At 54.1% G+C, this 13,240-nt stretch overlaps 2 protein-coding genes across 2 annotated transcripts in view; one reads left to right on the top strand and one right to left on the bottom strand.

Annotated features, from left to right (window-relative positions):
- Positions 1 to 960, top strand: part of ADORA1 (adenosine A1 receptor) — an 83,921-nt gene extending 82,961 nt beyond the window's left edge. Inside the window, exon 3 of the mRNA XM_089311327.1 lies at positions 553 to 960. Within this exon, the coding sequence (XP_089167453.1) occupies positions 553 to 823 (271 nt within the window). The 3' untranslated portion in view covers positions 824 to 960. The remainder of the gene's footprint in view (positions 1 to 552) is intronic.
- A 702-nt stretch (positions 961 to 1,662) lies between these two features.
- The window catches only part of LOC108178222 (plasma membrane calcium-transporting ATPase 4), a 33,005-nt gene continuing 21,427 nt past the window's right edge, over positions 1,663 to 13,240 (bottom strand). Inside the window, 2 exon segments of the mRNA XM_089312009.1 lie at positions 1,663 to 1,822; positions 2,279 to 2,415. Coding sequence (XP_089168135.1) covers positions 2,361 to 2,415 — 55 coding nt within the window. The 3' untranslated portion in view covers positions 1,663 to 1,822; positions 2,279 to 2,360.

Genomic DNA, 13,240 nt, shown 5'->3' on the forward strand with positions numbered 1-13,240 from the left:
CAGGGAGTCGCCATCTACTGATGCACTCCCCAAGTGCTCACAATGGCCGGGGCTGAGCCGGACCAAGTCGAAGCCAGAATTGGGGGTTGCAGCCGTTGCTGCTGCCTCCCAGTGTGCGCGTCAGCTGGAGGCTGCAGTTCGGAGCTGGAGCCGGGGCTAGAACCCAGGGAATCTGATGGGGCACCCAGGGGGCGTGATGCCTTCCGGGCGTCTGAAGTGCTGCGCCACACACCGCCCACAGTTTTAAATGCCTGAATTTCTCGTGCGGAATAAGAACACCTGTTTTAGCTTCCTGGCGCTGCCTTCCCAAGCGATCACAAACTGGGAGGGGTTTGAAACAGCAGAGGGCATTCTCTCAAGCTTCCAAGAATCTGAAATCCTGGTGCTGGCAGAGCCTCGCACCCAGAGCCCCGGGGAGAACCCCTCCTTGCGGGTTCCAGCTGCTGGGGCTCGAGGCCTTCCTTGCCCGTGGCCTCCTGCCTTGAGTCTCTGCCTGTTTCCACGCAGCCCTTTCTGTGTCTCTGTATGGCTTCTCCTTTCTGTCTCTTCCAGGGACCCCGGTCCAGGTGATCTGCAAAGACCCTTATGCCAAACAAGGTCGCAGCCTGGCACTCTGGGGAGCAGCCAGTCAACTCAGCCTGGGACCGAAGCCGTGCAAGTGTCACATGTGTGTCTGTGGTCGTCTGGTGCACGTGTGAGTCCGGGGTCCCTGGAAAACTCCGCAGCCTTTAGGGGACCTGGTGTTTGGTCTGCAGGTGCAGCGCGAGAGTGCCTGGGAAGGTGTGTGCGACACCCAGGCTCCGGGTCAGTCTCCTGGGTCTGACTCCCAGCTCTGCACTCGCTGTTGGTGTCATCAAAGCCAGTTCCTCATTTCCCTGAACTTAGTCTGTAGAGGGGTCAGCTGTGCGGGCACCACGTGGTGCTGTACTCCTGTGCGAGTCAGAAACCAGGGCTCCTGGGAACCCCGAGTCCCCGCGAGAGGTGGCGCTCAGGGCCCAGGTGTCCCATGTCCTCCTGTCCCCACTGGAGCTATAGTGTCTGTTGCAGTCATTTCCACCCCCTTCTCCTGGGGAGTCCGTGAAGGAGCCTGCTCGGGTCGCCCGCCACGGGCAGCAGAGGCTCAGCTCCCGGCCGCGGGCAGGACGGGGCAGGCAGGAGGTGGGCAGCGAGGCCTGTGAGCCCCTGCACACCAGCGGGGAGAGGCTTCTCCGGGGCCCCGGGGCCTCTGCCCACCCACTCCTCATACGGGTCTGCCCTTCAACTCCACACACTCTGACTCAGCTTCCTGCCACCAAGAAGACCTGCAGGTGGCCCCAAGATGCAGGGCACTGTGTTCCCAGGAGCCCCAGGGTCAGCACTGCCACCTTGCTTAGCTGTCCGTTCCTACGAGAATGTCAGCCTTTTGTCTTTGTCCCCGATCATTTCATCAAAGGCAGATAGACAGCAAAGGAGGATCTGCACCAAGTGAGCTCCCCTGCGTTATTCTGGTAAAATCTGCTGTGGTTCCGGGACTCTGAACCGTGTCCCCTTCATGCTCACATGGGCACCGCCTCCACCATGCTCACAGCACTTGACCAAGGCCTTGAGTCCATGGCATGACCTTGGGAAATGCAAATATATCCCCCAGTTCTTCAGAACCAACATTAAACATAAACTCTGGGAGGTTGAAAACATTTCCATTGAAACAAGGAATAAAACAGGGTTGAAGGCTGTCACCACGCTCCTGCTGGGCCAGTGTTTTGAGAATGCCGTCTGCTACATCGCGAGAGTAAACACCCACGAGTGGCACAACTGCCCGCAGGCACGGAAGCCCTTATGTGTTCTAGAGAAACAAACCAGAAATAATAACTGGTAAGACATGTGGATTTAAGGCAAATATACAGATTTCATAGCTTTTCTCTACATCAGCAGTCACCAATAAAAATAGAAATCAGAGAACTGTCTGATTCATAGAAGTGTCAAAAAAACTGTGGCATGTTTAGGAATAATTTTAATGATATGTGTAATAATAAAGTCTGTGAAGCCTGCCCGAGGGCCCAAGCCTGAATTTCTAGTCCCAGCCTTGCGCAGGGACAGAACTGAGAGATTCCCTAATGCCTTAGCTCTGAGTAACAGCCCACTGCGCCCCGCCCCCCACCCACCCCCAGCGCCACCCTCCTGCCTCTCGGATCCTGGGGAAAGGAGCCGGGTGAGGGGCAGAGGCCAGGCAGCTCCCCCTGAGCCCGCAGTCCTGCTGGGCACGGCCACGCCTGCTTCCCGCCTTCCCGCCCCTGCGTACTTGTTTATTGTGTGGGTCCCACGCCCAGCTCTGGACTCCAGCTTCCTGCTACTTCGGACCCTGGGAGGCGGTAGGTGGGTCTCTAACATGCAGGTGGGAGACCTGCGAAGTTCTTTCCCTCACGGAAGTTCCTTTCCCTTGAAAGATTAATGAGATAGACAAAGCTTCGGCAATACTAATTTTAAGAGGGAAAAACCTGAATGCCCGGGCTCTGGGGTTAGGAGCATAAACAAGTACGCCAGGGCGGGAAGCAGGTGTGGCCCCGCCCAAGAGTTCCTGACTCTTGGCTCTGGCCCTGGAGCAGCCCTGGTTGTTCCATTGTGGCAGGCATTTGGGGAATGAACCAGTGGGTGGGAGAGCCCTTTCTTCCTCTCCCCCTCCCTCTCCCCCTCACCCACTTCTCCCCTCCCCCGCTCCCCCCCCCCCCCCAGAGCACTCTCCATCTCAGATAAACAAAGTTGCTAACAGATAATGTGGAAGGCGAGGGGGACCTGGCCATGACATCTGTCATCCCACTGGTCCCAGGGTTTTCCCAGCTGATCTGGCCGGGGTCCCCTCCCTCCCCCATCACCCCGTGTGCTTCCCACCTGCAGCCGCGTGCTTGGTCCAGGAGGAGGACCGTTCTCCAGGAGGGTGTGTGAGCAGCTGTGCTCCCCCACCAAAGCCCCCTTGCTGAGGACAGCAGGGGAGCAGAGCTGCCCCGGCTGACTGTTCATCTCCTGGGACGTGCGGTCAGCCCACTGCTGGTCGCTATACACACACCCAGGAGGAGCTGCCGAGGGAGAAAGGCATTGCCTGTGGCTCACAGTCCAAGTTCAGGCAGCCCTCGGGTCTGGCCGTCTGTCTGGGAGCCTGGAGGGTGACAGCCGTGCAGGAAGGAGTACATGGAGAGCAGGAGGAAAATGAGATGGAAAGCACACAAATGGGGGAGGAAAGACCAACACTGTCTTTGTTCGCAGTGAGATCACTGTGTGTAGAAAATCCTGCAGAATCGCCATAGACAACAGAAATCCTGGAACTATAAGCAGTTACAGTAAAGCTGGACACAAGATAAATACACAAACGTCCATTGTTTTCCTTCATGAATCAGCAGTGAGCAGGTGGAATTTGAAATTCAAATGACAAGAGGAAGGTGCGGCAGAATCGGCGTCTGGCCAGGCTGCTCTCTGTAGCCAAGGTGGCGCCTTCTTGTGCCTCCATCCTTGCACGGCAGAAGAGCCCGAAGCGCAAGGAGATGGGCCCTTCAACTCTGCCCCCTCGGCCCAGGGATGACCCCACTCATGAGGCACAGCCCTGGTGTCGTCACTGTCCACCAAAGCCCACGCCCCTCAACACCGCTGCACTGGGCATTCAGTGGCATCGTGAGTTTTGGAGGGCACATCGTTATCCAAACTAAAACGAGAGTCCACCAAGTGAATAGGACTGTGCTCCTTGTGAGAAAGTGGAAATTTGGCTGCAGAGACACAGATCGGCAGGGTGGGGGTGGGTTTGAGCTGCGGCTCTGTTCCTGAGTCCAGCTTTCTGCCAGTGTGCACCCTGGCAGGCTGTGGGAGAGGATGGCTCACGTGCCTGGGCCCCTGGTACACACACGGGAGACCTGAGTGAGCTTTAGATTGTTGGCTGTTGTGGGCACTGGGGGAGTGAACCAGTGGATGGGAACTCTCTGTATGTCCCTCTGCCTTTCAAATAAAATGAATAAATAAATAAAAATTTAAAGTTTAGATCGCCAGTCTCGGAACACATAACCCATGGCAATTGTAACTGCAGCTGTATCAGGGTGAGCACTGACGTTTGACAACGTGGTCGCTGCCCTCCCCACGTGTTTGGTGTTCCTCTTCCTCCCCTGCCTTCTCTTGTACTGGGCATTACCTAATTTCCTCTTTCCCCTGTTGTCAGCTTTTAAGTGGCACGCTCTTTTACAATTCTTAAAAATTACAACATTTACCTTAAAGCTAATTGGTACGTCTACTCCTCAACCATGTTTGTGCAAAAATTTAACTCCATTGAATGCTCTCCAAACTTAGGAATTTTAATCCTATCTCTATTTTAAACTCTAAAAATTATTTGTCATTAATTTGCATTTTCCTACGAATTTATACTTTTATTGCTTTAAAATCATTGTTAGGTTTCAGCTGTCCGACTGGAATTATTGTCCTCTGCCTGCCGAATGCCCTTGGTGTCCTGGCGCACGTGTGCGTGCTGGTGAACCATCTGCCCTTTTCTCTTCGTCTGAAGATGTCTTTGCTTCATCTTCGTTCCTGACGCCAGTTCCTGCTGAGAACAGAATTCTCCGTAGAAGTTGTTGTCCTTGAGAAGACAGATATAATCCCACTGTTCTTCCTGCTCCATGCTGCTGTCGGGACGTTGACTGTGACTTTCTCTCCCCTTTGGATGACCTCAGAGCTTTGTCTTTGATTGCCTGCCATTTTCTTCTACTGGTTTTCACTCCCCCAGTTATGTCTCCTGGAGTGCAAGATCCACTTTATTAACTTTGTTATTTGTCCTTTTCATGGAGGTACATTTCCATATAGTATAATAGCTTCGTATTAAGGGTGTAGTCAAATGGGTTTTGATACATTGTCCACCCATGTAACCCTCACTCCTATCAAGTTATGGAACAATGTTATCAGTTGTCGGGCTCTGTCAGGCTGTTGGGTGCAGATAGTTAACCCCGAGCCTGCTGGAAATCTACTCCCGCCTGCCTCTGGGATGATACATGGTAAGTGAAGAGCTTGGGTCAGGGTTACTCAGGAGGCTTCTCCACTTGCTATTCCTCCTGCCCCCAGTATCCAGGTCCACAGTCACCGAGGCAACTTAGAAGGGCCCCTGCCCACTGCCTGAGCCAGCGGGAGTCTGACCCCATACCCTGCTAGGCAGACTTTCTATAAATAAAAGGCTTTCCTGCCTTGACCTCTTCCGCCTGCCGTGCCAAACCTGCCAGTTACCCCTGCATAAAGTTCCCCTTCTTCGAGCCCAGTCACTCTGCCGCTTCCCAACCCGAGACCACAGACTGTCTTCCATCACCATAGCTGGGTTTGTCCATTTTAGAGCAGAATGTAAGTGGCACCCTCAAGTCTAGTCCCTTCTGCGCCTGGCTTGTTTCCGTCGGCTGAACGCTATGTGCATCAGTAGTTTGTTTCTTCTGGTAGCAGCAGGGTTTCGTCTTCTGAAGACGTCGGCGTGTTTATCCACTCTCCTGATCCCAGACGTCGGGCTGTTTCCAGTTTGGGACTACCGTGAGGCAGACTTTCTGCCGACACCACGCAGAAGTCTATTCCTGGGGCCTATGTTTTCATTTTCTTTGCAGAGATGCACAGGTGTGAAATTACAGAGCCATCGGCTAGCTGCATATTTCATTTCATTAAAAAAACAACTGTCACCCAAGTTTCCGAAGGAGGCGCACCATTCCGCACGGCCAGGGGAGAGTGCGGGACTTCCCGTTGTGTCAGATGCTAGACAGCGTGGGGCGGTGGAAGGGCTTTTAATTTTAGACATTCTCGTGGGCGTGTGGTGACAGCTCTTTGTGGCTTTAATTTGTCTCTCCCTGCCAACTCATAATGTTAAGCATTTTCTCCTGTGTTTACTGCCCATTCATGTGTCTGTTTGTAAAACGCCTATCAAGGCTGTAGTCCACATTCTTACTGGGCTGTAGAAGTTGTATATTCTGATAAAGTCCACTTGCAGATACTGCACTGTGTCTCCTACCAGTCTGCGGCTTTGCCTATTTGCTTTATTTTTTGTAAGATTTATTTAGTTAGTTAGTTGATAGGCAGAGTTATAGAGAGAGAGAGAGGGAGAGGCAGAGAGAGAGAGTGAGAGAGAGAGAGAGAGAGAGAGATCTTCCATCCGCTGGGTCTCTGCCGAATGACTGGAACAGCCAGGGCTGGGCCAGGCTGCAGCTGGGGGACTGGGTCTTGGAGTGGGCGTGGGGATCCAGCACTTGGGCCTTCTGTTGCTGCTTTACCCGGGAGCGGGACCAGAAGTGGAGCAACTGAGGACTGAGCCAGCGCTGATACAGGATGCCACATCACAGCTCTGATACAGGACGCCGTGTCACAGCTCTGATACAGGATGCCCGCCACGGCTCTGATACAGGATGCCACATCACAGCTCTGATACAGGATGCCCGCCACGGCTCTGATGCAGGATGCCGCGTCACAGCAGAACTCTTCACTAGCTATGAAGCACACAGCTGCCTGCTGCCCATCGTGCTGTCGTACCACATCAACCGTCTAAGTATATTCAGATTGTGCAACGGATATTTATAACTTTCTTCTTGCAGCACTGAAACTCTGTGCCCACTAAACACAAATTTCCCCTCCCAACACCCCCTCAGCTTTATACTTCCTGTTTCTATGATTGTGACTAATTTAGATTCGTCATACAAGTGGGGTAACACAGTGTTTGTTCTTTTTTGAGCAGTTTATCTTCACATAATGTCCACGTTGGAGCAGACTTCCTTCTTTTTTCAGGAGTGTGTAAAATTCCACTCTGTGTGTCTACCGCATTTTCTCCATCTGCTCAGCCACGGTTTTTCCTCTTGGCTCTGAGGAACAATGCTGCAAATAACACGGTGTGCAAGCATCTCTTCGGGCTCTGCTTCAAACCCTCTGGAGAGCTGAGCAGACCCAGAGGTGAGATTGCTGGACCATCTAGTTCATTTTCAATTTTTGAGTAATGTACATAAACATGGCTGCACCATCTCACCTTCTCACCAACCACGCACAGAGGTCCCACCTTCTCTGCAGCCTTGTGAAGGCGCACTATTTTCTGTTTTTCGGGCAGTGGCCGTCCTGACGGACGTCGTGTAGTTTGAATTTGCATTTGCCTAACAGTTAGTGATATTGAGCATGTTCCCATGTGCTGATTGCACATCTGTCTGTCTTCTTTGGAGAAGTGCCTATTCAAGGTCTTCGCCCATTTTTAAATTGGGTTATTTTGCTGTCCCTGCAGAGTGGTAGAATTCCTTACATATCACATTGCCTTTTCATTCTGTTGCCTGTTCCTTTGATGTGTGGACATTCCAAGTAGTCTCATTTGTCTTCCTGAATTTATACAACTGTTTCTCTTCTCAGATCTGAGATGTTTCAAGCCATTAAATTCTTTCTTCAAATCATCTCTCTCTGCTCCTTTCTGTTTCTCGTCTCCTTCTGGGGCTTCCATATAAATATGTTGTTCATTTGATGACATCCTATAAAGTCCTTTAGCCTCTCAAAGTCCCTTAGTCTCTCCGTTTTTCATTAGTTTTTCTCTTTGTTCCTTTATACCTGAACTTACTGATTTTTCTGCTCCTCCTGGCCCAGTCTTCTATTGAATCTTCTTTTGAGTGTTTCTACTAAGTTACCGTCTTCTTCAGTTCCAGAATTTCTGTTTGGTTCTTCTTCACAGTTTCCAACCCTTTGTTGATAGTCTGATTTTCATCGCACATCACTTTCCTAATTTTACATAGTTGACTCTTTGTTCTCTCTCTCAGAATTTCCATCAATTTTTTTTTTTTTGGACAGGCAGAGTGGACAGTGACAGAGACAGAGAGAAAGGTCTTCCTTTGCCATTGGTTCACCCTCCAATGGCCGCCGCGGCCGGCGCACCACGCTGATCAGATGGCAGGAGCCAGGTGCTTCTCCTGGTCTCCCATGGGGTGCAGGGACCCAAGCACTTGGGCCATCCTTCACTGCACTCCCTGGCCACAGCAGAGAACTGGCCTGGAAGAGGGGCAACCGGGACACAATCTGGCGCCCCGACTGGGACTAGAACCTGGCGTGCCGGCGCCGCAAGGTGGAGGATTAGCTTAGTGAGCCACAGCGCCGGCCTATCAAATTTAATTGATAAGATGAAGTATAAGAAGAAGAGAGAGCCATATCCACCTACGTGGAATCTGACCAGCATTGTTGGACATTTGAAATGTCTTCTAGTAGACTCACAAATTATTCTTAATTTTAAAATATTTTAATGTATTGAGCATCCTTATGACGGTTATTTTGAATTCTTCATCTGGGAATTCATATACCTCTGTTTCTTTGGGGTTGGTTTCAGAGGGTTAATTTATTTCTTTACATGTACCATGTTTCTATGTCTCTGTATGCCCAGTTATTTCCGCTGGGATTTGGGCATTGAAACATCAGCCACCTTTCCCAGACTTCGGTCTGGGTTTATACCAGGACGACGTTCCCCACGCAGCTCAGCGGGAGGCTCCGGACGCCTTTTCTGGGACGCGCACTCCGGTCTTGGCGAGCTTTGCCTCCTGGTGGAGGAGGCCTGCGGTTCTGCCTCCCCGTTCGCGCAGGTCTGGGGTGCCGTGAGCGGCGGTGGTGGAGCGCCACCTAGTGCCCGCCTGTGGAAGTCCGATTCCTGCCGGCTCGGGTTCTAAGGGTCGGAACCCTGCAGCAAAGGAGCAGAGGGTCTCCTCCTGTCCCTGTAACAGCGGAGGTGGGAGGTGGGGCTCTGGGAGCGTGCGCGGCGCCAGCACCTGCTCCAGGCCGGCAGGAAGCTCTGCCTTAGCCTGGGCCGCGTCTCCCAGGGACGCTTGGTCCCCGCGCGGGACTGGGGGCAGGAGCAGGACGCAAGGCTTCCTACTCCAGCACCTGCTTTCTTTTGATTAACTATTTTGTAGTATTCTGTTTTATCTCGACTCTTGGGTTTTCATTAATACCTCACGTTCCTTTCTTGGCGGCTGTGCGGAGGATTGTGACAGGCGTGTGACGTTACAACAGGTCACCGTGGAAAGGTCCCTACTTCATGAGCGGTGTGACGGGCTCAGGGACTCCACCCCAGCCTCCCTCTCCCGTCCTCTACTTACATCCACGGCTGTTGTTGACAACAAAGCCAGCGTGGCTGTCTGCACCATAGGCAGTCAGTAACCCCACAGGGATGTTTCAGACATGACAATGTCGTCCCTTAAATTCACTAGCATATTTACCCTTTTCTCCTTTTTAAAAATCATTGATTGACTGATTGGAGAGGCAGCGAGACAGAGAACACCCTCCCTCTTGCTTACTCCCCAGGTGCCTGCGGTGACGGGGGCTGGCCAGGCTGAGAGCCAGGAGCTCAGCGCGGGTCTCCCTCGTGGGTGGCAGGAACCCAGCTTCTGGGCCATCACCTGATGTTTCCCAGAGTACACAATAGGAAGCTGGCACAGGAGCAGAGACAGAAACTGAACCTAGGCGTTCCAATGTGGGTATGGGCATCTATTGTTAAGGATTTATTTACTTATTAGGAAGCAGTGTTACAGAGAGAGGGAGGCAAGGAGGGGGAGAGAGAGAGAGAGAAAGAGAGAGTGAGCGAGAGAGAGGTCTTCCACCGCTGGTTCACTCCCCAGATGGCCACAACGGCTGGAGCTGCACCAATCCAGAGCCAGGAGCCAGGAGCTTCCTCCGGGTCTCCCACGTGGGTGCAGGGGCCCAAGGACTTGGGCCATCTTCTACTGCTTTCCCAGGCCATCGCAAAGAGATGGATTGGAAGTGGAGCAGCCAGGACTTGAACCAGCGCCCATATGGGATGCGGGCACTGCAGGCCAGGGCGTTAACCCGCTGCACCACAGCACTGGCTCCAGGCACATGTTTCTTACATACAGAAAAGGGCAGGCTGCTTCCCGCTAGCAGGTGGTTCCCAGGCAGGAGGCTCCTTCCCTCTCCCCCTCCCCCTCCCAAGTCTGCGACCCTGAGGGCAGCTTCAGTTCAGCAGCAGAGATGTAGTACCAGAATCAAAGCATCCAGCCAGAGAAAATGGGTCACGCTGAACCCCTGGGCCGCGGGGATCCCGACTGCATCGCCCCGCCCCACAGCCACCTGGTACTCCCCGGTAGGTCAAGCCTATGCACACCCTTGACCCAGCGACCCACTCCTGTATGCGATCCTCAAAGAAACGCTTGCACAGGGCCCGAAAAGGAGCGGGGGCAAGGATGCTCACTGTGCACTCTTTGGGGTGACAGGAAGTCGGAAGCCCCCGGGGATGCACTTTCCCCGTGCTGGACAGGTAAAACACGGAGCTAGATAGCACGCGATATCATGCAACAGTTAGAAACAAGAGTCGACACACACGTGATAGTACTGTGATCTCAAGAACACAGTGCCTAGTGGCGGAAAACTGGCTAGTATTTATATCAATTAAAGACACACGCATCAGGCCGGCGCCGTGGCTCACTTGGCTAATCCTCCGCCTGGGGCGCTGGCACCCCGGGTTCTAGTCCCGGTTGGGGCACCAGGTACTACTCCCGGTTGCTCCTCTTCCAGTCCAGCTCTCTGCTGTGGCCCGGGAAGGCAGTGGAGGATGGCCCAAGTGCTTGGGTCCCTGCACCCACATGGGAGACTGGGAGGAAGTACCCGGCTCCTGGCTTTGGATCGGCGCAGCTCCGGCCGTGGCGGAAGGAAGACCTTTCTCTCAGTCTCTCTCTCTCACTGTCTATAACTCTACCTGTCAAAAAAAAGCACGCATCTACCTGTCCAAAAAAAAAAAAAAAACAAAAAACACACATGCATTTAAAGCAGTGCCGTGGATTTTAAAGGACGCATTGCAATCAGTAGCACACTAGCCTGCTGTCCACGGGCAGAGAAGGGAACAGAAACAGGAGGCAAAGGAAGGGCCTCACACAATGGGACTCGCTCTGCACCTGAGGATCAAGAAAGCAAAAAGGAAACGTGACACGAGGCTGACAGCTCCACAGTGTCGATGACACGCTGTGACAGCAGCTGCAGGGCTCATCAGCTGTGACCAGACACCTGCAGGAGGCAGGGAGAAGGGCAAGCCCTCAGAGGGCACACGCAAGCCTGCCAGCCAGCCCCTGCCCATACGGCCTGGCAAGATCCAGCCTGCGGAGGCCAGCGCCGCAGGTTAAGCCGCAGCCCACAGCAGTGGACTGGGCAAACAGTCTGGGCAAACACGTGGGAGAGGCGGTCACGGAACAGACCGCGGCAGAAGCCCCGAGTGCTTCAGGAAGTTAAAGCCGGCTGCCTCGCGAGGATCGCAGGGACACCCAGGCCCCGTTCAGGTTCAGGGAGCTCAGAAGGAGGAGAGGCAGCACACAAGTGAGGGAGAATAGAAACCCGACACTCACAGCTCACTCACAGCTCCCCAGATATTACTGCCCGGCCCCTGCAAGTCTGCCATCCCCACCCCCAGCAGAGGGCCAGCCCCGCCCATTCATCCCCCACCCCCTCACCATTCCAGGGAGCGCCCACCCACTGCCCCCAGGCCAGGGCCAAGGCCAGGGCAGCTGCCCGAGAAGGGTTGCAGACCGCGGCAGCTGCTGTTTTCCAGCCGGTCGACAGGCTGTTATAAACACTCGTCCTAGGTTGCTATGGCAAAGTGAGTGTGCGGCCTGGCTACGGGGGAAGCTATTTATGTGCCTGTCATGGCACAGTGGGCTGTTTTTTATTATTTTACTTTTAGAGTTTTCCTTTCCCAACCCCCTAAAACAGCTTAAAAAAAAAAAAAAGACCCCAGCTCCCCCGCTGAGTGCTGATCGAGTCTGAGCACTTGAACAGCTCCTGGTGCCTAGAAATGCTTAGCAATGCTCTCTTTGTTGTACAGGGGCAGCTGGCACACAGGCCCCTGAGGGGTGCTGGTCTGATGTTTCCAGAATGTCTGGGTTTTTAGGAAAAACTCAGGGTCTGGACTTCCTGTGTGAAACGCCTTCCATTTTTAAGGATTGGCCACTGGTTCCCAATGCGCTTCACGCGGCGGGGGCCTGCGTGCTGTCAATGCCACCGTCCCTCACGGCCCAGCCAAGCCCTGGGACGAGCGCTGGCAGTGGGTCTCCTGCTTGCTGCCCTGTCTCCGTCACACGTCTTGCTCCCTGGGGACATCGTGGGGCAGGAGCTACGTGAGGAGAGGGAGGAGGGGGAAGCAGAGGCTTCTGTGTAGTCCCTGAGCCTCAACCTCTGGGTACGAGAAGCTGAGAGACCACAGACCCCTCCTCAGGGTGACCATGAAGCCAGAGGGACCAATTTTTCAACAAAGACCTTATCTGTGAAAATCAGCCTGGGGTGGGCGGGCATTGCGATGTAGCGGGTAAAGCCGCTGCCTGCGACGCTAGCATCCTGTATGGGCCCACTTCTGATCCAGCTCCCTGTTAAGGTGCCTGGGAAAGCAGCAGAAGACTGGCCCTGCACCCATGCGGGACGCCCAGATGAAGCTCTTGGCTCCTGGCTTAGGCCTGGCTCAGCCCTGGCCGTGGCAGCCATTTGGGGAGTGGGCCAGTGGGTGAGTGAGCCCTCCGCCATGCCTTCTCTCTCTGTAACTCTGCCTTTCCAATAAATAAATACATCTTAAAGAAAGGAAAGCAGCATAACCTTGATCTTCAAAGCAGTCCCTTCACTGTCCCTGGTGCCTCGGCACCCGGCTGCCCTCGGGCTCCTGCCTGGCAGGTGCCTTTAGCGCCGGATGACCAGACCCTCGGGATGATCGGTGTGAGTTGTCACACAGCCCTTGCGACCTCAATGCTATCCCCATCCAGGGGCTTGACTGTGTTCACATGTTGGAAAGCGAAACAGCGCTGGGAGGTGGAGCCTCGGGGGAGGGGCCGTGGAGAGTCCCCCCGCGCTCCGTGCGATGCTGCAGGAGTGGGGTCTGATGAGAGGCTGGCCCGCTCCTCTCTCGGGCCTTCTGGCTCTGGCTCTCTCTCGCACCTGCCCATGTGCTGCCTTCCTCCCAGTGATGGTGCAGCCCTGGATCTGGGACTGCCCGGCCTCCACGACCGGGAGCCAACTACAATACTGCCCGGTACCCGTGACCCGGCCTGCGGTGTCCCCATCTGAGCCAGCGCTTTTTACTCCAGCCACGGAGATGAATGGGCGTCTCTGCTGCTGAGAGTAACTGAAATCAATGCACACAGCCCCTCGGGGGGGTTCCCAAGGTGGGGCTCTCAGGGTGCGTGAGGCCCCAGCAGCAGGCTGGACCACGTAGGAACCTTCCCGAGTCGGCGGCTGGGGAGGAAACAGCACCAGTGTGGACACGCGAATCGCCATG

This window comes from Oryctolagus cuniculus, chromosome 13 (assembly GCF_051225735.1).
Source record: "Oryctolagus cuniculus isolate XC-2025 breed Fujian yellow rabbit chromosome 13, ASM5122573v1, whole genome shotgun sequence".
NCBI lineage: Eukaryota > Metazoa > Chordata > Mammalia > Lagomorpha > Leporidae > Oryctolagus > Oryctolagus cuniculus.